Source organism: Scyliorhinus torazame, chromosome 1 (assembly GCF_047496885.1).
Source record: "Scyliorhinus torazame isolate Kashiwa2021f chromosome 1, sScyTor2.1, whole genome shotgun sequence".
In the NCBI taxonomy this organism is placed as follows: domain Eukaryota; kingdom Metazoa; phylum Chordata; class Chondrichthyes; order Carcharhiniformes; family Scyliorhinidae; genus Scyliorhinus; species Scyliorhinus torazame.
Window position 1 is genome coordinate 163,931,380 of NC_092707.1, and position 25,646 is coordinate 163,957,025.

The window sequence follows — 25,646 nt, forward strand, 5'->3', positions numbered from 1 at the left end:
ACTACGCTCAGCGGACTAACACACTCTACGCCAGGCACCTCCTCTCCACGCGGCGTCAACTTCCCGGTGAGTCGGTGGAAGATTTCTGGCGCGCCCTGCTCCCTCTTGTTAGAGACTGTGACTGTCAGGCCATTTCGGCCACGGAACACTCAAATTTGCTCATGAGCGACGCATTTGTTACAGGCATAGGGTCTGACTACATCCGCCAGCGCCTCTTGAGGGGGCCACGCTCGACCTCGCGACGACCAAAAAACTAGCGCTTTCACTTACGGTCGCATCACACAACATTCAGATGCCCCCGACCACGAGGCCCCCTGTGCATCGTGGACTCCGCAGACGGCCGCCCCATCGTGGACCCATCAGCGACCGCCCTCAGCCAATCCCACGCCTGTGCCGCGCGACAGCCAACCAACCCCGGGGGGCCCAAATGCTACTTCTGTGGGCAGTCAAAACACCCCCGACAGTGCTGTCCGGCGCGGATCACACTCTGCAAGGCCTGTGGCAAGAAGGGACATTTCGCTGCAGTGTGCCAGGGCCGCTCAATCGCCGCTATTGTCCCGGCACCCCCCGCGTGCAGCCAGTGGGCGCTGCCATCTTGTTCCTCCCAGGTCCAATGGGCGCCGCCATCTTGCTTTCCCCATGACACGTGCGGCCCGTGGGCGCCGCCACCTTACCCGACTCAGGACCCATGTCCGTCAGGCACCTCATCCGGCCGCTCATCGCCTGCAACCGCCAACGCCCAGCTGCGTCTCGCCTCGGTCACGATTGAGCAGTCTCGACCACACAACCTCGCAACTGCTGCAACTAAAGTGAAGGTCAACGGGCACGAGATCTGCTTGCTTGACTCCGGGAGCACTGGAGCTTCATTCACTCCGATACGGTAAGGCACTGCTCGCTCACGGTACACCCCGCTAACCAGAGCCAGGGACTAGTTTAGCACAGGGCTAAATCGCTGGCTTTGAAAGCAGACCAAGGCAGGCCAGCAGCACGGTTCAATTCCCGTACCAGCCTCCCCGAACAGGCGCCGGAATGTGGCGACTAGGGGCTTTTCACAGTAACTTCATTTGAAGCCTACTTGTGACAATAAGCGATATTTATTTCATTCATTCATTTCAGAGAATCTCCCTGGCCTCCGGGTCCCACTCCGTGGCGATCCGGGGGTACTGCATTGCCACTCTCACTGTCCAGGGCGTGGAGTCCAGTGGCTTCCGCCTCTACGTCCTCCCCAACCTCTGCGCTGCCTTGCTACTCGGCCTGGACTTCCAGTGCAACCTCCAGAGCCTAACCCTGAAATTCGGCGGGCACCAACCACCCCTTACTGTATGCGGCCTCGCGACCCTTCAGGTCGACCCACCTTCCCTTTTTGCAAACCTAGCCCCGGATTGCAAACCCATCACCACCAGGAGCAGACGGTACAGCGCTCAGGACAGGACCTTCATCAGGTCTGAAGTCCAGCGACTGCTTCGGGAAGGCATCATCGAGGCCAACTACAGCCCCTGGAGAGCCCAAGTGGTAGTGGTTAAAACTGGGGAGAAACACAGGATGGCTGTGGACTACAGCCAGACCATCAATCGGTACACGCAGCTTGACGCGTACCCCCTCCCACGCATATCTGATATGGTCAATCAGATTGCACAGTACCGGGCTCTCGACAGGAGACCTGAAATCTGCCTACCACCAGCTCTCCTTCCACAAGGCGGACCGCCCGTACACTGCGTTCGAGGCAGACGGCCACCTTTACCACTTTCTTAGTGTTCCCTTCGGCGTCACCAATGGGGCCTCAGTCTTCCAACGGGAGATGGACCGAATGGTTGACCGGTATGAGCTGCAGGCCACTTTCCAGTACCTGGACAATGTCACCATCTGCGGCCACAATCAGCAGGACCATGACGACAACCTTGCCAAATTTCTCCACACTGCTACTCTCCTCAACCTCACGTATAACAAGGAGAAGTGCGTGTTCAGCACGAACCGCTTAGCCATCCTCGGCTATGTAGTCCAGAACGGAGTTCTGGGGCCCGACCCCGATCGCATGCGCCACCTCATGGAACTCCCCCCTCCCCCACTGCCCCAAGGCCCTCAAACGTTGCCTGGGGTTCTTTTCGTATTACGCCCAGTGGGTCCCAAACTATGCGGACAAGGCCCGCCCACTCATCCAATCCACTGTTTTTCCTCTGACGGCCGAGGCTCACCAGGCTTTTAACCATATCAAGGCCGTCATTGCCAAGGCCACGATGCACACGGTCGACGAGACGCTCCCCTTCCAAGTTGAGAGCGATGCATCAGACGTCGCTCTGGCTGCCACCCTCAACAAGGCAGGCAGGTCCTTGGCATTCTTTTCCCGCACCCTCCATGCCTCCAAAATTCAGCACTCCTCTGTCGAAAAAGAGGCCCAAGCCATCGTTGAAGCTGTGCGGCACTGGAGGCATTACCTGGCCGGCAGGAGATTCACTCTCCTCACTGACCAACGGTCGGTTGCCATCATGTTTAATAACACACAGCGGGGCAAGAACAAAAACGATAAAATCTTGAGGTGGAGGATCGAGCTCTCCACCTATAATTACGAGATTTTGTATCGCCCCGGTAAGCTCAACGAGCCCCCCGATGCCCTATCCCGTGGTACATGTGCCAGAGCACAAGTGGACCGACTCCGGACCCTGCACGGCAACCTCTGTCACCCAGGGGTCACACGTTTTTACCATTTCATCAAGGCCCGCAACCTGCCCTACTCCATCGAGGAAGTGAGGGCGATCACCAGGGACTGCCATGTCTGCACGGAGTGTAAACCGCACTTCTACTGGCCAGATCGTGCGCGCCTGGTGAAGGCCTCCTGCCCCTTTGAACGCCTCAGCGTGGATTTCAATGGGCCCCTCCCCTCCACCGACCGCAACACGTACTTTCTCAGTGTGGTCGATGAGTACTCCAGGTTCCCCTTTGCCATCCCATGCCCCGACATGACGTCTGCCACCGTCATCAAAGCCCTCAACACCATCTTTGCTCTGTTCGGCTTCCCCGCCTACGTCCACAGCAACCGGGGATCCTCATTCATGAGCGATGAGCTGCGCCAGTACCTGCTCAACAGGGGCATTGCCTCGAGCAGGACGACCAGCTACATCCCCAGGGGAAACGGGCAGGTGGAGAGGGAGAATGGGACGGTCTGGAGGGCCGTCCAGCTAGCCCTATGGTCCAGAAATCTCCCGGCCTCCCGCTGGCAGGAGGTCCTGCCCGACGCACTTCACTCCATTTGGTCGCTTCTGTGTACTGCGACTAATGAAAACCCCATGAACGTCGCTTGGCCTTCCCTAGGAAGTCAACCTCCGGGGCTTCGCTCCCGACATGGCTCGCAGCTCCAGGATCCAGTCTCCTCCGTAGACACGTTCGACTCCACAAGGCGGGCCCATTGGTTGAGAACGCACAGCTACTTCACGCCAACCGGCAGTACGCCTACGTAGTGTACCCCGACGGCCGCCAAGACACAGTCTCCCTCAGGGAACTGGCACCAGCTGGCTCCACACACACCTCCCCCTCCGACCCGGCGCCACCCTCCCTCACCCCGGCGCACCCCACCGCAGCCCCCGCTCTGGGACAACCCATCCTCCCCTTGCTCACACCCGGGGATGAAGAGGATTTTGACACGCTCCCGGAGTTACCGAAGACCAAGCCGCCGCCGGAGTCGCCACCAGCACTGCGGCACTCTCAACGTCAGATCAAGGCACCGGACCGCCTGAATTTGTAATATTATCTGTACTTTTACAACACAACTTTCTATATATAGTTCTCCACCACCCCCGCCGGACTCATTTTTTTAACAGGGGGTGAATGTGGTAGTTACCACTGATGTATATATAGGATGTTGATATAGGAGTTTTACGGTAAGGCCCCTGTACTACAGGTACGGGGGTAGATCCCTGCCTGCTGGCTCCACCCAATAGGCGGAGTATAAACATGTGTGCTCCCAGTACAGCAGCCATTTTGTCAGCTGCTGTAGGAGACCACAGATCTCAGTGTAATAAAGGCAGCACGGTAGCATTGTGGATAGCACAATTGCTTCACAGCTCCAGGGTCCCAGGTTCGATTCCGGCTTGGGTCACTGTCTGTGCGGAGTCTGCACATCCTCCCCATGTGTGCGTGGGTTTCCTCCGGGTGCTCCGGTTTCCTCCCACAGTCCAAAGATGTGCAGGTTAGGTGGATGGGCCATGATAAATTGCCCTTAGTGTCCAAAAATTGCCCTTAGTGTTGGGTGGGGTTACTGGGTTATGGGGATAGGGTGGCGGTGTTGACCTTGGGTAGGGTGCTCTTTTCCAAGAGCCGGTGCAGACTCGATGGGCCGAATGGCCTCCTTCTGCACTGTAAATTCTGTAAAGCCTCGATTACATCCTACTCTCGTCTTTGTGTAATTGATCGTGCCACATAAGCACAAAAGAATGAAATAAATATCTAGACAAATTGATTATAAGGTGTCCAGAGACATATGCAAGCAATGTATAGGAAACCCTTAATTGCAGTGAAAGATGTGTGAACGTTTGTCATTGTATTTTCCTCCTTTCCTTCCATAGAATAAAAAATTACGTTTTTGCTCCCTAAAACCCTCTAGTACATCAAAAATGGTTTATTCATGCTGTCAAAAATCAAATCTATTCCCTCCCCGTCTGATAATTTCTGTTGTTTCTTATTGTAAACTTTGAAACTAAGATGGAAACTATAAGTGCCGATACCAGCAGCAGAGTTTATCATCCAATCTGATGATAAATATTCCAAAAATGTTACTGAACCTCGGTACACGTGACAATAAACAAATCCAACTCCAACTCATCCAGGTTGTAAATGGGTTCTGTGAACATGTCTGTTCTTGATTTCTACTCATTGGGTAGAATTTAGTGGAGCTCGATGGATCGGGCAAAATGGCAGGCGGACCCAGTGACTCACACCAAAGATGGTGAATCCAACTCCTGGCAGTTGAAAAATTGTCCCAAGGTAGTGCATGACGTAAAGGGGCTGATTGGGAAATATTGACAGGGTGGTTAAGGTACTTAAATCCAATTATCACTGATCCCACTGGTATTTAATGGTGGCTCAGTGGTTAAATGATTAAAATGGGTCTCCCGTGCCTCCAGAACCTCACCGAGCAAACACAGTCACGTTTGCCAGCGGCCAACCATGGGGGCACTCACTGCCCGATCGAAGGGCTGACATCGGGGAATGTGGGTGGCCCACTGATGGCCACCTCCTTACTCTTGCATCTGACCCCACTTCCCCCACTTTTTTGGTGACCCCCTCTCCCCCACAACTTCCAACCCTCTGCATTTACCTCAATCTCTAGTGAAGGCCACAGTGTATTACTGGCAGCACCATTGTTCCTGACAATGCTGTCAGTACAGGAGAACTGCCACTTCGTGACTGGCTGGCAGCTCTTGGGGTGGGATTTCCACCTGCCTGGTGACTTGATATGATAAGAGGCCCAATGCTGTTCAGGTAAGGATCTGGTTACCAGGTAATTGCAGTGGGCCTCCTGGAAAAGAAGCAACGTGGGGTTTACAAAGGACCGAATGGCCTCCTCTTGCTCCTAGTTGCTATGTTTCACCGGTTCCCCAACCGGTTGACGTGGCCCCTATTGCCAACACCAAATTCATCCCATATTGTCTGTCTGTAAAATAAAGTCTGACAAAGAAAAACAAGGGCTAGAATTTTATGCTTCCTACCTCGGCGGGTTCTGAGGCTGGTGGGGTGGGGAGGGGCATGAAATTTTACAGGCCTTAATTTCTACCTCGCCCCTGAAGGCCCAGTGACTTCCAGGCCTCACTTCCACCCCCTGAATATACGCGGCATCCCGACCGTTCCCATCATGATCACCCTGGTCTTTCCTACCCTCCCACCTGGACATTACCAAGGTGACTAGATGCCAGGTTGCCCATGCCAAGTATTGGGCCTTGGGCTGCCCTTGCTCTTATGAGGTGAGGGAGGACTCGAGGACCCCATAACAGGTAAATTGGGGCGCTGGGGGGTCCGGAGCCCATGTTGGGGAGTTCGAGGGGGGGGGGTCAAGAGATCGGGGTGGCATTTAAAAATGGCTGAGCTGATCAGTGCAGGAAATGAGGTAGGTGCGGCCTCGGCGGGGCGTTCCTCACCACAGCCACAGAAAAAAACAGCCCCGTTTGATAGCAGGGCCATTCTCGACATCTTTTCCTATTAAACGTGCCCCATACATTCGACCAGCCATTTGTGAGCAATTTGATCCTGGAAAATAAATCCACTACAGTAATGCCCATAAATAAATGAGGTGGGAATGATTGTCGGGCATTTTGAAGTGGAAAATCACAAACCTTGGTCCTTGCAGAGGAGAAGGTGGCTGAACAATTGGAACAATTGTGGGGGGGAAGTGTGCAAATGAGGACAGAAACATAAAGAAGCTCTCCAGATACTTGATATATTTTGGCATTTGAATTAAGAAAATATCAATCACCAGTCTGTGTTTGCCAAGTACATTGTTCATTTTAATATTTATTAAATAGCCTCTCACATTGCTATTGTTTTACCATATTTCACTCCCGTAATAATATTCATTTTTTGCTTTTAATTTCATATTAAATGTTTCATGCTCTCAATTTACATCAAGGACCTTCTAAAATTACGCTCCTAGTACAGACTCCAGACTATTACAGTGGGTAATGATGATGAACAGCACACAATCCAACTTGGTACAGTATTTCCTGGCACATGTAAGAGTAAGAGCAGGAATCAACCTTTCAAATGTCTCCAGGGAAATTTAAGGATTCGGGAGGAAAAAATGATACATCACCAGAGAGGACATGGGCTGGCACACCTTAAGAAACCATTGAAGCCGGCAGTACGGTGATGCAGTGAGTTAGCCCTGTTGCCTCACAGGGTCCCAGGTTCGATCCTGGCCCTGGGTCACTGTCCGTGTGGAGTTTGTACATTCTCCCCGTGTTTACGTAGGTTTCACCCCCACAACCCAAAGATGTGCAGGGTAGGTGGATTGGCCACGCTAAATTGCCCCTTAATTAGAGAAAAAATGAATTGGGTACTCTAAATTTATCAAAAAAAATAAACCATTGAAGCCACAGATATTTGAGAATATGGATGGGATTGCGCAGCTGATGTTCAGATCAACCTGGCAGGAATTCAGTGTGAACTCTCGGTCTTACCCATGCTGGAGTAATTAGTGGTGCTTTCAAATAATCATGGAACCTGGTTTCAGGTGAAAATAAAGCAAGTACAAGCTCTATGATCAGACTAAAAATGGAGCTCCATTTATGTCAACAGCTTGTTAATGTTGCTATTAGACCACCAAATTAAACAGATACTTGACACTGTTCCATGTACTGCTGTGACTGAGGACCATACAATAGGGAAGCCCTTTAATTATGTTAATTTATTGAAATGAGGTTCCCGACCTTTCTGGGCAGGAACATCGTTACGTCACCACGGGGAGGGGTGGGGGGAATCAGAAAAGGAGATCTCGCCATTGAGATTCTCGTTTTCTGAGTCTCGTGATATTTTGCACTCACATCGGCGCTTGCGCTCATGGCAAATGCAGATACAAAATGGCAGCCAGAGAATGCTGAAAAATCTCAGCAGCTCTGGCAGCATCTGTAGGGAGGGAAGGTTTCGAGTCCATTTGACTCTTCAGAACTAAAAGAGACTTAACAGAGTCCCGTTTTGGGCACGTGGAGCAGGGTGTTTCTTGGCATCGGCAGCGGCGAGAATGACCCTGATTCCTAACGGGACTCTGCCGGTTTGTTTTGGCCTCAGCGAGGGGTGTCCCATTCAGGCCGCACACATGCCCTTTCCTGCACTGAAAATCTCGCAGGTGCAGGAAGAGTATTCGTGGATCGGGACATCATTTTTAAATGATGCCCTGATCTTTTGACCTCTCTCTGCTCCCCCACCGTGGCCTCCGCACCCCGTTACTGCCACAATTTAGCTTTTAGGGAGTCCTCAAGCCCCCACTCCCTGTACCCATCTCTTAGGGGCAGGGCACCCCAGGCCCGTGTCCAGTCCCTGGCAAAGAAAACCTGGCACCCTGGCATTGCCAGCCTGGCACCCTGGCAGTGCCAAGTTGCCAGGCTGGCAATGCAAAGATGCCCAGGTGCCAGTGGGAATGCCAGGGTACCACCCTGTCTTGAGCCCAAACACCCGGGGGCCTCCAATGGCTTGTTAGCCCCCCCCCTGCAAGTGCTGTTCCACCTGGTACACGATTGTGTCGACCAATGTTAAATGGCACCATGGTGAGGTATCCCAGGCGAGGTGTTTATTCCTGGGCCTTGGAATAATCCGGCGTAGACGAGCCTAATGAGGCCGAGATCCAGATTGCGACGTCTCGTGAGATTTCATTATATCTCACGAGGCATTCCGAGCGTTGCAAATCTCGCGAGTCTTCTCGAGAGATTAAACAGTCTTGTCACGTCACCAAGTCAGACTCTTCGAGGCTATTAAATTGCACCCGCGGAAAATATTTTTGTTCCAGATTCCAGCATCTGCAAAATTTTGCTTCTAGAATAATGAATTGTATTAACTTGTTGCTGTCAATATGGGATACAGAATAGAGAAGACAAGTACACAAATAAAACAGCAGAAAAATACTTCATTGCTGTGTTAATATAAGCCTACTTGTGACAATAAAGATTGTTATTATTATTATTATTATTATTATTAAATGAACTTTTATTGAACTACTATTGATATTCATACTACTTTGTCCTTGTCCTTCTTCAGAGTTGAATTGGAGGTTCTTCCTGCTGATGCGAATGATTTACATTTTACATTGACTGATCAGCTCTTAGATACTCCATCATGTACAGTTCTTGCTGTTTCACCTCAGAGAACTTTCAATTGCATTGCATCTATTTTAGTTTAAGCAGGATACTCATTAACATTATAGCCCTCTGAACCTTATCCCACCCACACACAATTTTTATAGCAAGATTTGACAGTGCATAGTTTTATTCCATTTTATTGTAAGATCAAGTGTGGCTGGAATAAATCGTCATAACTTGTCAACTTGTGTAGCTGACATAGCTATCTGAAATAGCTGCAACGATGCCACCTTAAACAACAGTGGTTAGTGGGGAGAATATTTTACAGATTCTCTTGGAGGTACGTTGAAAAGTATCAGTTGATCTGTCAAAACAGATAAGGCATATCATCAACATTGTGGGTTTTGATAACTGTGCAAATAGATATGTGTGATTATTGTATTCATCATTGCGATGGTTATGATGATTATTTAAGGAAGTGAATGGGCTGGTTTCTCTGTTTCAGCCACTAAGTGTTGGTGCCATTGGAGCATGGTGTGGTCTTTTACGACCAAAATTTCTGCGTGAAACCCTCACCGATTCCGGGACCGGTGATGGGGTGGCAGTGACATTGGGTGAAACTCCCGGATCCCGCGCCAAAAACAGCCGGAGAAAGGCCGGGCCCCTGAACGCTCATGCACACGGCTGACGACCTGCAACGGTCACGCCATACAACATGGCGCCGGCCGTGCGCAGACCCGACCCACCATCCACGACCCACATCCCACCCCCTCGCCACCAGCCACCAGTCACCCCAGCCCTCGCGGAAGCCCCCCCCGGTCAGCAGCACTGATCCCGGTCCGCAGCCGCCACGCCGGGTTCCCACACGGCTGAGACCACACGTGTCCCGCGCCATTGGAAACTCGGTCCATTGGGGGTGGAGCATCGCGGGAGGGCCGGCCGATGACGCAGCAATGACGTTGCAGCGGCGCGCGACGCGATGACGCCATATCCGAGGGAACGGAGCATGGCTGACCCGCGTCAGCTCCAGTTTAGATGTTGGAGTCGATTCTCCGCCCGATCGCCGATTACAATATCGGCTTCGGGCAATGGAGAATTCCATGCATTGTGTTTTGTGGCAGAATTGTTTTAGGAAACAAATGATTAACAGCCATATTTGAGTATTCACCTGTTGTTTGACAAAACATGATAAAGAACCAGTCTGCACTGGCACATTAAAAATACCATGTGCATTTGAACATATAGCAATCAGAAATATTTTGCTCAGATTCTTGGGATACCATTTGAGAAAATACCACATCAATTGCATTTCATCCATTTAGGGCCATTTTATAATCAACATAATTAGAGCTTCAAAAGCCTGGAATCCCTAACAGCACTGTGTGTGTATCTACACCACGTGGACTGCAGCGGTTGAAGAAGACAGCTCACCACCACCTTCTCAAGGGCAATTAGGACAGGTGAAGTCCACTACCCTTGAATAAATAAAGAAAAAAGGTCACAGATGCATGGAACAAAATTTATAGGGAATGAAACGATTGTTGGAAGAGGGATTCGTTGATGTTAGGACCTGATGCCAATCAAGTTTCTATGGTATATTTTTATTATTCATGCAATGTGGGTGTCACTGGCTGGGCCATTTCAGGGGTATTTATTTTGAGTCAACTAAATTGCTATGGGTTTGGATCACATGTGGGCCAGACTTGTTAAGGATAGCAGATTTCCCTTCCCAAAGGAACATAATGAACCAGATGGGCTTTTTTAGAACAATTTTTAAAAATAAATTTAGAGTACCCAATTATTTTTTTTCCAATTAAGGGGAAATTTAGCATGGCCAATCCACCTAGTCTGCACCACTCTGGGTTTTAGGGGTGAGACCCACACAGACACGGGGAGAATGTACAAACTCCACACGGGCAGTGACCCAGGGCCGGGATCGAACTGGGTCCTCAGGGCTGTGAGCCAACAGTGCTAACCACTGCATCACCCTGCCACCTCCAGGTTTTTTTTTTAGAACAATCGACTATGGTTTCATGGTCAAGACTTTTAATTAAAAATAGATTAATTCAAATTCCACCATTTGTTGGGATTCAAACCCAAGTGCCAGAGACACTGGGTCTGTGGATTATAAGTCCAGTGACAATATCACTGCGCCATCACCTCTCATAGCTGCTCCGACTACTGATTTTGCAATTTGGACTCTTTCATTTTGATATTCGTTTGGAATATATAAGCAAAAAGAATACAGGTACTAATTTAAAATGAGCTGAAGTTAAAAAGAACATCAGGTGAAATTGAAATGGTGTCGATGCCACATTTTCAATGATGCCAGAGTCAACTATTGCTGAGAACCTCACAGTGATTTCCCAGGACCATTTGAAACTGAAGTGACCGGTTGTTGGGGTGCAGCTCTCATCGTGACCTAGAGAATAAATTACAAAATAGCAATGAAATATATGGTCAAAACTGTGAAATGAATATATATGAAATGTTTATACACACTGTAGGGGAATGAAAATATAATCCCAATTTACGAATATAAAAACATTCAAATTAGGAGCAGGAGTAGGCCATTCGGCCCCTCGAGTCTGCTGATTGTATTCTCAACACCACATTCCTGCCCTTCCCAATAACTTTTCACCTTCTTGTTAATTAAGAATCTATCTCGCTCTGCCTTAAAAATATTCAAAGATTCTGCTTCCACTGCCTTTTTGAGGAAGGTACAGTAAGAAGTCTTACAACACCAGGTTAACGTCCAACAGGTTTGTGACAAACACTAGCTTCAGAGCACTGCTCCTTCCTCAGGTGAAGAGCGAGAAAAATAATCGTCAGGCCTAAATTGGATGCAGTTGAAATTTAATTTAATTTGCACCATTGTAAGAATACAGCTGTCAATGAAGGTGATAGACTTTTTGCAGCTTATTAAATGCTAGTCACAAACCAGTTAATTATGTTAAAACCCGACAAGTTAAACCCCTGATGTTTTCCAATCGGCCAAATTTTGCAGAAGTAACACTGAAGTGTACAGCTATCACAGTTATTGAAGAATAAATCAGTCAGCAACCTTAGGCTGTTTTTAAATTTAGATTACTCAATTCTTTTTTCCAAATTAAGGGGCAATTTAGCAGGCCCAATCCAGCTACCCTGCACATCTTTGGATTGTGGGGGTGAGCACGCACGCAAATATGGAGAGAATGTGCAAACTCCACACGGACAGTGACCCGGGGCCGGGATTGAACCCGGATCCTCAGTGCTGTGAGCAGCAGTGCTGACCACTGCATCATTGTGCTGCCCCACCTTGTGGCGATTGTACATGTGCAGTTAAATTCAGACATTCGGAAGATGTGGGGCGGGATTCTCAGATAATGGGGCTATGCACCACGCTGGCAGGAAAACCAGCGGCAACGACTCCGGTGTCAACGGCCCACCAAGGTGAGGAATTCTCACCTTTCTAGGGGGCTAGGTTGCTGCCGGAGTTGTCCCCACTGCTCCAGCCAGCGCCAAAGGGCCGGCGAGATCTCACGCATGTGCGGATCGGCCGGCGTATTTCCACACATGCAAGGGGGTTCTCTTCTCCGCGCTGGCCCCCGGGCAATATGGCGGAGCCCTACAGGGGCCTGGCATGTAGGAAAGAAGTCCCCCCATGGAACAAGCCCGCCCGCAGATCGCAGGCCAGGCCACTGTGGGGCCGGATCCCCCCGCGCCCCCCCGAGGACCGCCCCCACACCCTGCCAGGTCCCGCCGTGCGTGAGGTGAGTAATTCATGTCAGCGGGACTGGCCAAAACTGAACGGCCGCTCGGCCCATCAGGGCCTGGAGAATCGCTGTTGGGGGCGCTGTCAACGGCCCCCAACCGGCATGGCGGGAATCCCGCCGCCGCCTAAAAAATGGCTGCGGAGAATAGGGCAGCCGGCACGGGGCAGCGGGGTGGGATTCGCGCCTCCCCCCGGGGATTCTCCGATGTCCACATGGTCTATGTTGTCCTGCTCTACCACAAACCAGATGGAAATTGTCTCTACAGCAAAAGCCCATAGAATGTCAGCAGGTAAGCACAAATATAATGAATAATTAGTGTCATATTTAATGTGCCTTGCACTTTGGAAAAAAAAACATTCTTGTTGCGCAATGTCCCCTTTTTGTAAGTATTTTTATTTGACGGATGTCCACCATTTTCACAATACAAAAACCGCAACCAAACAAACCACCCCGACCTCCCCCGAACCCCCCCCCACTCAACAACCAACGATAACCAACACCCAAAAGTGCATGATGAACAAACTCCAACAATTGTAGAACTCCTCCTTCACACCCCCCCCACCCCTCAGCTCAAACCTCACCTTCTCCAGGGTCCAAACCTCCAGCAGGTTGTCCCGCCAGGCTGAGGCATGGGGTGGAGAAGCTGACCACCACTCCAACAGGACCGGCTTACGAGTGATCAGAGAGCTGAAGGCTAAAACATCCGCTCTCGCCTGCAACTCCGGCCGGTCCGACACCCCGAATATAGTTTTGAGAGGACTTGGCTCCACATCCATGTGCAAGACCCCTGAGATTGCACTGAACACTGTCCTCCAAAACCTTTCCAACTTTGGGCAGGACCAAAACATATGTACATGGTTTGCAGGGCCGCTCCCACATCACTCACAGACATCCATCACCCCCTCAAACAGCCGGCTCATCCTTGATTTTGTGAGGTGTGCTCTGTACACTACCTTCAGCTATATCAGCCCCAACCTCGCACATGAAGTTGAGGCATTCACCCTCTGCAGCACCTCACGCCACAGCTCCTCCTCCCACTTCATCTTAATCCCCTCCAAGGACACCCTATCCTCCTCCAGGATCCTTCCATAGATTTCTGAAGTGACCCCTCCTCTCCAACAACCCCACTGACAGCACCACCTCCAGCAACGAGCAGACCAGTATTATCAGGAAGATCGGGAAACTCTTCCTTGCAAAGTCCCGCATCTGCATGTACCCAAACCCTTCTCCCTGAGTGAACCCATACGTCCCTCCCAGCTCCTCTAAGCTCCCAAATCAACTCCCCCCCCAAGAAACAAATCCTTCATTTCCTTAATCCCCCTCTCGTCCCATCCCCAAAATCTTGCATCCATCCTCTCTGCCTCGTACCCATGATTACCCCTGACCCTGCCCCCAGCTTGCTTTTTTAAAATAAATTTGGAGTACACAATTTTTTTTTTCCCAATTAAGGGGCAATTTAGCATGTCCAATCCACCTGCCCTGCATACCTTTGGGTTGTGGAGGTGAGACCCACACAGACACGGGGAGAATATGCAAACTCCACACGGACAGTGACCCGGGGCCAGGATTGAACCCAGGTCCTCACCGCCATGAGGCAGCAGTGCTAACCACTGCGCCACTGTGCTGCCCTGCAGCCCCCAGCTTAAAGCGCTGCCTAAACTGCCTCCAAATCTTCAATGTGGCCACCACCACCGGACTAACCGGGTACTTTCCTGGGGCCATCGAGAGCTAGCCGTTGCCAGCGCCTACAACCCCAATCCCCTACAAGAGCCTGCCTCCCTCTTTACGCACTGAACCTCCTGCTCCTTGCTCCAGCCCCGCAACTTTTCCACATTCGTCACCCAATAATAATACAGTAAGTTTGGGAGGCCTACTCGCACCCCCCCCCCCCCCCCCCCCTCCTGCGGTCCCCTCAGCAATACCACCCTCCTAATCCTGGCCACCTCTCCCCCCCCCGCCAAATGAATAAGGAGGTCAACTTGTCCACCCCCGGAAGAAGGAGATAAAAAGACCGGCAGATATTGAAATAAAAACAGGAATCGCAGCAAAACATAGAACATAGAACATACAGTGCAGAAGGAGGCCATTCGGCCCATCAAGTCTGCATCGACCCACTTAAGCCCTCAGTTCAACCCTATCCCCTTAACCCAATAACCCCTCCTAACCTTTTTTTGGACACTCAAGACAATTTAGCATGGCCAATCCACCTAACCTGCACGTCCTTGGACTGTGGGAGGAAACCGGAGCACGCAGAGGAAACCCACGCAGACACGAGGAGAACGTGCAGACGTGAGGTGCTGCAGAGGGGTTATTGGGTTACCGGGATAGGGTGGAAGTGAGGGCTTAACTGGGTCGGTGTATACTCGATGGGCCGAATGGCCTCCTTCTGCACTGTATGTTCTATGTTCCGCACAGACAGTGACCCAAGCCGGGAATCGAACCTGGGACCCTGGCGCTGTGAAGCAACAGTGCTAACCACTATGCTACCGTGCTGCCCATTCATTTTAAACATTCATTTTAATTGCCTGCACCCAGCCCGCCAACGACAGAGGGAGATTGCCTTCACCGTACTAGTGCACCTGCATCAAACTAGTGAAATTAAAATTCCCAAACTTTGCCCAATCTCGAGCCATCTGCACACGCAACTACCTAAAGTGGGTTGCTGCCAAGCGGAATAGCAGCCCCCCCCCCCCCCCCCCCACCCACACACCTCTGCTCCAACGCCCGGCGGGGAGACCATAAAATACTCGCTTTTTCCGAGATTCAATTTATACCCCGAGCACATCCCGAATCTCTGGAGCAACACCACTATATTCCCCACCGACATGCTCACCTCCAAAATATACAACAGCAGATTATCGGTGCATAAGGACACCCTGTGTTCAACCCCACCCCCTCTTACTATCCCTTTCCACAACCCCAACCTCCTTAGCACAATGGCCAAGGTCTCTATAACCAATGCAAACAATAGGAGGGACATAAGGCACCCCTGCCTCGTACCCCGATGCAGTGCAAAATACTCCAAATTCATGCTGTTGGTGGGAACACTCGCCATCAGTTCCTTATACAACAGCCTCACCCACGCCACAAACCTTGGCCCAATTTCAAATCTCTCCAGTACCATCATCAAATAACCCCACTCTTCCCGATCAAATGATTTGTCTGCGTCCATGCCACCATCTTCCCACTGCCAGAGAAAGGACTAGTTTCAGCAGCCTCCTCACGTTTGAAAACAACTACAATCCCTTCACGAACCCCGTCTGGTTCTCCCAAGTCGCCTTCGGGAGACAACCTTCATAACTTGATGCCAACACCTTTGCCAATATCTTGCCGTCTACATTCAGCAGCGATATGGGCTGACACTCCACTGGTTCCTTGTCCTTCTTTAGTGGCAACGAGATGGAAGTCTGCCCCATTGTGGCAGGAGACCCCTGTCTATCACATCCTCAAACATTCCAACCATCAACGGTGCCAGCTTGTCCTTACATTCCTTATAAAATTCAACTGGGAACCCCTCAGGCCCCGGCGTCTTCCCTGCCTGCATCCTCCCAATCACTTCCTTCACCTCCAGCTCCCCCACCAGCTCTTCCAACCCTGCCCTATCCTCCTCTCCCAGCCTCAGATACGCAAGCCCATCCAGAAATTCCCTCATTCCCCCACTCCTCCTCCAGTGGCTCCGACCTATAGAGGTCCCTGTTAAATTTTTCAAATACTTTCTTAATCTGCTCCGAAGCCACCGCCAACTTCCCCATCCAATCCTGTACTCAAATGATCTCCCTCACCACTGCCTCCCTCTGGAGCTGCCTGGCCAGCATACGACCCTCTCCCTTAACTCATAAACAGCTCCATTCACCCTTCTCAACTGACGCACCGTTTTCACTGTGGACAACTGGTCGAACCTCGCCTGCAACTCCTTCCTCTTGGCCAGGAGACCTGGGTCTGGGTCCCTCGTTCCTCCCATCCACCTCCAGAATCTCCTCTATCAGCTTTTGGCATTCCTCCCTCTCCTCCCTATCCACCTTAGCCTTGAACGAGATCACCTCCCCCCTCACTACCCCCTTCAGAGCCTCCTAGACCACTGACTGCGAGACCTCCACCGTGCAATTAAAGCCCACACATTCCTCGATCACCTTCCCGATATTATCAATGACGCTCCGGTCCGCTGACAACCCCACGTCCATTCTCCACCCCGGCCTCTGGGCTATCCCCTTCTCCAATACCACATCAATCTATTGCACAGCATGATCCAAAATCACGATTGCTGAGTACTCCAACCTCCTAACCCCGGCCAATAGCACCTTCCCCACCATGAAACCATAAATCCTCACATTCCCGATAGCGCGGTTTCAGGGGTAGTGAGCCTGGTGTGGTGGCTGCAGAGAGAGAGAGAGAGGACATGCGGACAGTGTCCAGCACCGTCACACCCGGGCAAGATCCATGCCGCTGGCCATGGGGCTTCTGCTAGGGCAGGGGGAGGGAGGGAGTGGTGGAGGGTGACCAGGAGATGGGCTGTGGGGTCGGGGTGGGTGGTATGCGGTCCAGCACATCTGAAGCTATCTTTTCTGGTGCAATCGATGTGTGTGTGGCGTTGTAGGCGTACGTAGCTGCAGTTTGTCAGCCCTGCGCATGTCCAGCAAGGACTGGGCGATTCTCCAACTGTTTACCATGCATTACGTGGGTGTTTCACACGGCGGCGGTGCTAGCCCCTCACCGGTAGCGGAATCGGTGTGGGTTTCGTGCCGATTTTCCTGTCGTGAAACACCACAGATCCTTCTTTGGTGTCGGCACTTAACCTCAGGAGAATCCAGCCCCTTGTGCACCGGAGAGAAAAACAAATATTCGGGTGTCAGAACCTCCATGGGTCCACTCCTCGCATCTACCTCATGAGCCCAGCCAATGCCTTCACCATACCCACCGCCCACCTCCCTCCCGACTGGGCCAGCGAGCACACTGGAAACCTATCCACCTTTAGTTCCTGCACCATGTTCAAATTCCCCCCTAGTATCAGCTCCTGGGTGTCCAGATCCAATGGCGCCCAGCAGCTCTTCACAAACACCACATCGTTCCAGTTTGGGCCATATTTGCTCGACAGTGCCACCAACCTCCCTCTAGTGCCCCCGTCACTATCACCTACCTGCCCTCCTGACCAGCCATCACCTTCTCCATCTGAAGCCTTCCCCTCTTGCTCACCAATATCGCCACCCCCAAGCCCTACTATCAAACCCCAAGTGAAATACCTGACTCACCTAACCCTTCCTAAGCCCCACCTGTTCCTTCACCCTCAAATGGGTCTCCTACAGGATTACCACGTCGGCCTTTAACCTCTTCAAATGTGTAAAAATCCTCAATCTCTACACCGGTCCCCTATTCTGACCCACCCCCCGCCCCTCCTATCTGCCATTATCATAACCCAGGGCCTTGCCCCTCAGACCTGACCCGCCCCATCTTTCTGTTACCGTCGAACCCCTCGCCCCTCCCCCCCAGAATCCCGCATCCACTTCTTCTCCCAGTATCAATCTCCTCACCCCCCACCTTTCACACCTCACAGGCCCATCGAAACCTGTTCGACCAGGTTCCAATGACCGTGGCCCCTTCCCCCACCCCACTCCCGTTCACTAGCTAACCTTCACTTGGTAGTATGGAGGCCCTTGCCCAGGCCCACCTCCTCCCAATCCCCTCCCCCATAACAGTCCCATAAAAACAAATAAAACCAGTGCAATACTGCACCCCAGAAAATCACAATAACCCCAAAGCTGAATATACTTGTAACCAACTGTAAACAAAGGTGAACTACCCTCCCCTGTTCAACTAACCCAAAACCCAGGCGTTTGCCCCAGCAAATACAAAACAAGAAACTACAAAAAAGAGAGATCAAAACAAAGCACAGTCCCCATCGTTTCAGTCCAAGTCCCAATCCCAGTCCCATCTCTCATTTCAGTCCCAGTCCTTCAGCCTTCATGTACGCTTCCGCCGCCTCCACCATCTCGAAGTAGAAATCCCTCGAGTTGTGCACCACCTCAGCTTCACCAGGGAGACCACTCCAAACCTCACGCCGTTGCTGTACAGTCCCGTCTTTACCATCCGAAGGCTGCCCACCTTCTCACCAGTGCCACCGTCAAATCTTGGTCTGTTCAAATACCAGCGCATTCCCACTTCACCTCTTGCCTTTGCTTCGCTAACTCAGGACCTTCTCCTTGACGTGAAACTTGTAGAAGCAAATTGTAACTGCCTTTGGTGGCTCTTTTGCTTTCGGCTTCGGCCTGAGCGACCGATGTGCCATGTCCAGCTCATAATCTTTTTTTTTTTATTGTCACAAGTAGGCTTACATTAACACTGCAATGAAGTTACTGTGAAAAGCCCCTAGTCGCCGCATTCTGGCACCGGTTTGGGTACACGGAGGGAGAATTCAGGATTCTCAGCTGGTACGGGAATTGAACCCACGCTGCTGGCCTTGTTCTGCATCACAGACCAGCTGTTTAGCCCACTGAGCTAAAACAGCCCTGGGAGGGTTCTTCCCCTCCCTCCCCCATCAGCTCTGTCAGCATCTTTGCAAAGTACTTGGTTGGTCTCGGGTACTGCACCCCGTCAGACAGGCCCATGATCCATAGAACTTGCCGCCTTGACCTGTTCTCCAGGTGCTCCACCTTGGCTCTGAGCCTTATGTTAGCCTCCACCACCCTCCGCAGCTCCTCATACAACGAGGTGGACAGGTCACTGTGCTGCGACAGAGTCTCCTCCACCCCCTTCAACCTCTCTCCTGGCTCCCTTCGACACTGCCGCCTTCACCGGGGCAATCGCCTCCTCCGCCCACTCCTTCATCGCAGCCACCATCTCCTTTAATGTGCTTGGCGACTGCCTCGCAAATTCTCCATCCATCACCTCGGTCAGAGTTCCACTGTGAGAGGAGCGGCTCCACACAGCGATCCAGCCTCTGCCATCTTTCTTCCTGCCGGACTCACCAGCTCACTTAATGGCAGACTTTCGCTCGGTCCCTTCTTTCCAGTTCCCTTCTTCTGGGTCTTTGACCTCTCCTACCTTCCTTATACCTTCCTGTACCAGCTCATTCAAAAACTGCCTCTGGAACCGGGCATTAAAGTCTAAATACCAGAGCCTCGAGCAGGAGCCACCTAATGTGCAACCTCCACCTAAATGCCATCACCGGAAGTCGATCGTGCAACTTCCCCTTTAAGACAAAAGATGAAACTAAGATAATTCTGGTAATGTGCCCTTAAACTTCTAGGATGTGTTCATGTGAACTACGTTGTTATGGAGTTGAAGCACAAAGTAAAAAGACAGCCAATTGCATATTGGTCTCAGAACACAAAACGACACATAATTGTGTCTACAGAATCTTCAGTTGAGGGGACAGCAAACCCTTTTCAAGGAGCTCTGTGTGTCATACAGTTCAAAAGGACAGAAAGCTAAAAACAAGGCAAACAGGAATTATGGATTGGACAAGAACAGTGTGGCTGTTTCAGTTTTGCTAGAGCCATTATTAAAAAAAAGCAAACTTAGTTGCTTCTTTACTGCCTGTTTAAATGGGGCACATTGCAATCCTATAGTCCAAAAATGTATTTATATTGGTGTTGACCTGTCTGCTAGTTACTAATAAAGATATATTGGATGTATCATTGAAAGGGGGGGGCGGGATTCTCCGACCCCCCGCCGGGTCGGAGATTCGCCAGGGGGTGGCATGAATCCAGCCCCGTTGCTCCGACGCCGGCTGCCGAATTCTCCGGCGCCGTTTTTTTGGCGGGGGCGGGGATCACGTTGCGTTGGTCGGGGCCGTTGGCAGTGGGCCCTCCGGCGATTCTCCGGGCCCAATGGGCCGAGCGGCTGCCCATTTTTGGCCGGTCCCGCCGGCATGAAATACACAAGGCCCATACCGGCGGGACCTGGCTCTGAGGGCGGCCTGTGGAGTCCTCGGTGGGGTGCGGGGGGATCCGGCCCCGGGGGAGCCCCCACGGTGGCCTGGCCCGCGATCGGGACCCACTGATCTGCGGGTGGGCCTGTGCCGTGGGGGCACTCTTTCCCTCCGCGCCGGCCTCTGTAAAGCTCCGCCATGGCCGGCGCGGAGAGGAAACCCACTGCGCATGCGCAGGGATCACGCCAGCGGTTCTGCGCATGTGGCACAACACGCTGGCGCTTCCGCGCACATGGCAACTCGTGCCGGCCGGGGGAGGCCCTTCGGCGCCGGTTGACACGGCGCAAACCACTCCAGCGCCGGCCTAGCCCCTGGAAGTGTGGAGGATTCCGCAACTTCCAGGCATCCCGACGCCGGAGTGGTTCACGCCACTATGTGGCACCGGTACGGCCCGCCCGCCGGTTGGGGGAGAATCCCGGCCGGGATGTGTGTTGTAGTGGTATTGTCACTGAAATAGTAATCTAGAGACCCAGGATAATGCTTCTGGGACCCGGGGTTTGAAACCAACCATGACAGCTGATGAAATTTGAATTCAATTTTTTAAAAATCTGAATTTAAAATGTCTACTGATGACCCTGAAACTATCTGGTCCACAATGTTGTTTTGGGAAGGAAAATATAAGTTTATCTTCGGACCACAAGGGCTTATTTTTTAAATTACCGATCAGGTGGTAATCTATAGGTAGTTTTGATACTGTCAGCAAGAACCCCTAGGGCAGCATGCTGACGTAGTGGTTAGCATTGCTGCCTCACGGCGCGGAGTTCCAAGGTTCGATCCCGTCTCTAGGTCACTGTCCTTGTGGAGTTTGCACATTCTCCCTGTGTCTGCGTGGGTTTTGCCCCCACAACCCAAAGATGTGCAGGGTAGTGGATTGGCCACGCTAAATTGCCCCTTAATTGGAAAAAATTAATTGGGTACTCTAAATTTTTAAAAAAAGAACCCCAAACATGTATCAGTTTATATATTTATCTCTTGATAAATGAGATGTGCTTCGGAAAGTCAAATAAAAATTGCTGTCTAATCGGACACTGACTTAGCAATCCTACTTTGAGTCTATCAGTGTGATAAATGGAAATGTCACACTATCACAGCAGAGGTGTTCTTTGAAGATGAAGAGTAATTTTAAGGAAAGTGTGTGATGTATTTGTCTCGCGCTGTACTTGACTTTGAAATTATTAATTCTCGAGCACTGTCATCCTCATTTCGGCAAGAATAGACAAAAGAACAATTTCATTTTGATGGACGTTTTTGCAAAAATAAAATTCTGGTGATCAGTGACTGGGAAGCTATTACTTTAAGAGAGATGTCAAGCATGGACAATTAAAGAGATTTTCTTTAATTTGGTTCTTTTCTCCAATTACAGACATACCAGCAGCTCCCGTCAATGTCACAGTCCGACATCTGCAGGCCAATTCAGCAGTGGTATCATGGGAGGTTGCTGATGGAGATGCTGTTATTGGCTATGCTATATCACAGCAGGTATTATTGTATTTGTTTCATCAGTATTTTGGATTCTAATTCTTCCCACTTGTTTCTCAATATCTTGGTTGTACTGTTTACAAAAAAAGATCAAGAAATATCAAAGTACCTCAAAAGAACTCTGTTGGAATAAAATCCAGTTAATGTGCACCCTGAAACCTTTGAATGCTAAGAGTGCTGCAGGGCAAAATAACCCAGTGCATAGATAGCAATCCCTGAACATTTTTCTAAGAAACCAAAATTGCAGCCTGAGTAAAAGTTACAAGTATAAACGTTATGTCTGAGGATTGATACCAGTTTCGATGGCTCTGAGTGTGTTCTGCTTCTTGTCCATTCAGAATTGCTATTTCAGACATTGCCTCACAGAGGTCGCTATACATCCTCATAGTCACACAGTACAGAAGAAGCCCTTTAGCCTGTAACCTGAAAGTTCCATTAATCAACTGACTATCGCCGTGCTTTAGGGCAGAGAACTGCAGCACCAATTATGAACTCCAATTACCCCAAGAATCTGCTAGACTTCAGAATGGTCTCACTTTCACCATTATCAGGGGCCTGGTGCACGGACAAGCCTGGATGCCTCTCGACTGGAATAATTAATGTTAAAAAGATGGCTTAAATATTGGGCGGCACGGTAGCACAGTGGTTTGCACTGCTGCCGCACGCCGCCGAGGACGTGCGTTCGATCCTGGGTCACTCTCCGTGAATGAATATAATAAAAAGATGCCGAAAACTGAAGGCTTGCGATGTAAAATGACTATCTGATGGGAGGGCATCTTAATAACATTTGATAGCATTTTGGTGGCACAGTGGCACAGGTGTTTTTTTTTAATTTAGAGTACCCAATTCTTTTTGTTTCCAATTAAGGGGCAATTTAGTGTGGCCAATACACCTACCTGTACATCTTTGGATTGTGGGGGCAAGACCCACGCAAACACGGGGAGAATGTGCAAACTCCACATTGACTGTGACCCGGGGCCAGGATCAAACCTGGGTCCTCGGCGCTGTGAGGCAGCAGTACTAACCACTGCGCCACTGTGCTGCCCCTGTGACACTGGTAGTTAGCACTACTGCCTCGCAGCGCCCGGGACCTGGGTTCGATTCCTGGGTGACTGTGTGGAGTCTGCACATTCTCCCCGTGTCTGCATGGGTTTTCTCCGGGTGATCCGGTTTCCTCCCACAGTCCAAAGATGTGCAGGTTAGGTGGATTGGGCATGAAAAATTGCCACTTTGTGCCCAAAGATGCGCAGGTTAGGTGGGGTTATGGGGATAGGATGGGGGGAGTGGGCCTAGATAGGGTGCTCTTTCAGAGGATTTGTGCAGACTCGATGGATTGAATGGCCTCCTTCTGCGCTGTAGGGATCCTATGGATAGTCAGTTCAGTCATTGGAGAAACACTCTCAATATGCCACATTCTCCCTGAGTTATTTGCAGTCCATGAAATAAGGGCGACATATAAGATTATGCGTTGATCACACAGAATGAGGTGGCTGTTGGAGGTTTATATGATTCCTGCAGAGAAGTTGAAATCTAATAATGTTTGCCCTTAGGAAATGCTACATACCATGAGAAAATTCACATAGATGATGTTTATGAACCTTCCCTGGAAAATTCCTTTAACTTTTTATTTCTTTATTTTATTCTTTCACGAAGGTGCTTGTGTGTGAATAAGTGTGCACACTTTTGTCCAAACAATTTTGGCTTTTTTCAAATTAAGCTTAACTTGGCAAGATATGGGGGCAGCACGGCGGCGCAGTGGTTAGCACTATTGCCTCACAGCGCAGAGGGCCCGGGTGCGATCCAGGCCTCGGGTCACTGTCCGTGTGGAGTTTGCACATCCTCCCCATGTCTGCGTGGGTCTCACCCCCACAATCCAAAGATGTGCAGGGTAGGTGGATTGGCCGCGCTAAATTGCCCCTGAATTGGAAAAAAAAGAATTGAGCACCCTAAATTTAAAAAGAACTTAGCAAAATTCTCTCAACTCTGAAAAGGCTTCAAGCCATCACTCCTCCAACAAAAATACAGCCGTTCATTACATCGCTGTGAAAAACAAATCACTTCTTTGTTTTGTCTCCATATTGCTCTTCCTTTTTAATTCCTCCTCTTTGGCTATCTTTTATAGTTCTCGGTCATGATTCTCTTCATGAGGGCAGCACCACAAATGTGACCAATCTCCCTACCTCAGCTTTTAATCCAGTTCCCAGCAGGAAACACTGGGAGGGAAATATTAATGGTGCTGAAGGCAGGGCTGCCACTGAAGCAGCACAAGAGGCAGGAATGCATTTGAAAGGCCAAAAGAGAGCAGGATCTACCAGACTAATTCATAATCCATCTGAATCTCTGATGGGATTTTCATTTTCTCCTGCCCTTTTAAGACTGCTCCCGCTTTTAATGCCTAGGCAACATCCGGACGCCCTCCTCCTTGACCTCTTAGAGCTGCCCCTCTGAACAATGCAAATCCCCTGCAGGAAATTTGGGTGCTGATAATGTCGTCATGGTGATGACCCTCAGACCCCTCCAAACCAATTGCCTCCTGAGATTTCCTGTCTCCCACATCCACCCTCTAGACTACCAGAACATCATGTAGATATATTAATGTATAATGACATTAATATTGCAATGATATGAATGCAGCTCGATAACAAGCTAAATTTTAATGAATTGTGTTGAATTTTTTTATTCATTCATGTGACATGGCATCGCAGGCTGGGCCATCCCTAATTGCCCTTGAGGGGACAGTTAAGAGCCAACCATATTGCTTTGGGTCTACAGTCACATGTACACATGTAGGTCAGAGCAGGTAAGGACAGCAGATTTCCATCCCTAAAGGACATTAGTGAGCCAGATGGGTTTTTACAGCAATCGACAATGGCTTCAGGATCATCATTAGACTTTTAATTCCAGATTTTTATTGAATTCAAATTTCATCATCTGCAGTGGTGGGATTTGAACCCGGGTCTCCAGAGCATTACTCTGGGTCTCTGGTTAACTAGTCCGGTGACAATACCACTATGCCACAGCGTCCCCATTGAAGGCAAGAGGTCTTGTAGTGAAAATGAAAAATGAAATGAAAATTGCTTATTGTCACAAGTAGGCTTCAAATGAAGTTACTGTGAAAAGCCCCTAGTTGCCACATTCCGGCGCCTGTTCGGGGAGGCTGCTACAGGAAGCATAAGTGAGGCAATGTCCCTTCCTCAGAGCTAGCAGCTCCTGGTTTTAAGTCCCACTTCAGGACTTGATAACCACAGAAGGTGCATTCACAACGAGGCCAAACAGGTTGATTATCAACCTGCCAATACTTCCAATAGACCCATGGCATGTGGTGAGAAAAGGAGAGTCTCCTGATCAGCCATCAGCAGAAGGTTGCTGCAAACTACTGCAGTATCTTGCAAAGCATAACCATGGACCAAACACAAGTCCATAGTCACCAATGCCTTTGCAGGGCATGGCACTGAGAGAAAGAGCCAGAAACCTGATGGAATGATTAAATCTGAATGTGGTGATAATCATAATAGCCAAAATCTACAGCAGTTCTTCCAACTGTTTCTTTTTCAGCTTATTTTATTTATCTATGTTAACAGGCATAATGCAGTCAGGAAACAGATAAAAACAAATAAATCTCAGTCAATTTCTGTATTGTCAGCCCCTCTGGAGAGTGATGATAACAATTATATCCCATGAAACTGAAATTAAGCATAATTCGAAGTTAATGGA

At 50.2% G+C, this 25,646-nt stretch overlaps 1 protein-coding gene across 3 annotated transcripts in view; it reads left to right on the forward strand.

The window, feature by feature from the left end:
- The window catches only part of fndc5a (fibronectin type III domain containing 5a), a 248,256-nt gene that overhangs the window by 49,137 nt on the left and 173,473 nt on the right, over positions 1-25,646 (forward strand). For all 3 annotated transcript variants that reach the window (XR_011944774.1, XM_072501097.1, XM_072501096.1), the window contains exon 2: positions 21,817-21,932. Coding sequence is in view for 2 of the 3 variants with exons in the window: in XM_072501097.1 (XP_072357198.1) it covers positions 21,817-21,932 (116 nt within the window). In the remaining variant the exon portion in view is untranslated. The remainder of the gene's footprint in view (positions 1-21,816; positions 21,933-25,646) is intronic.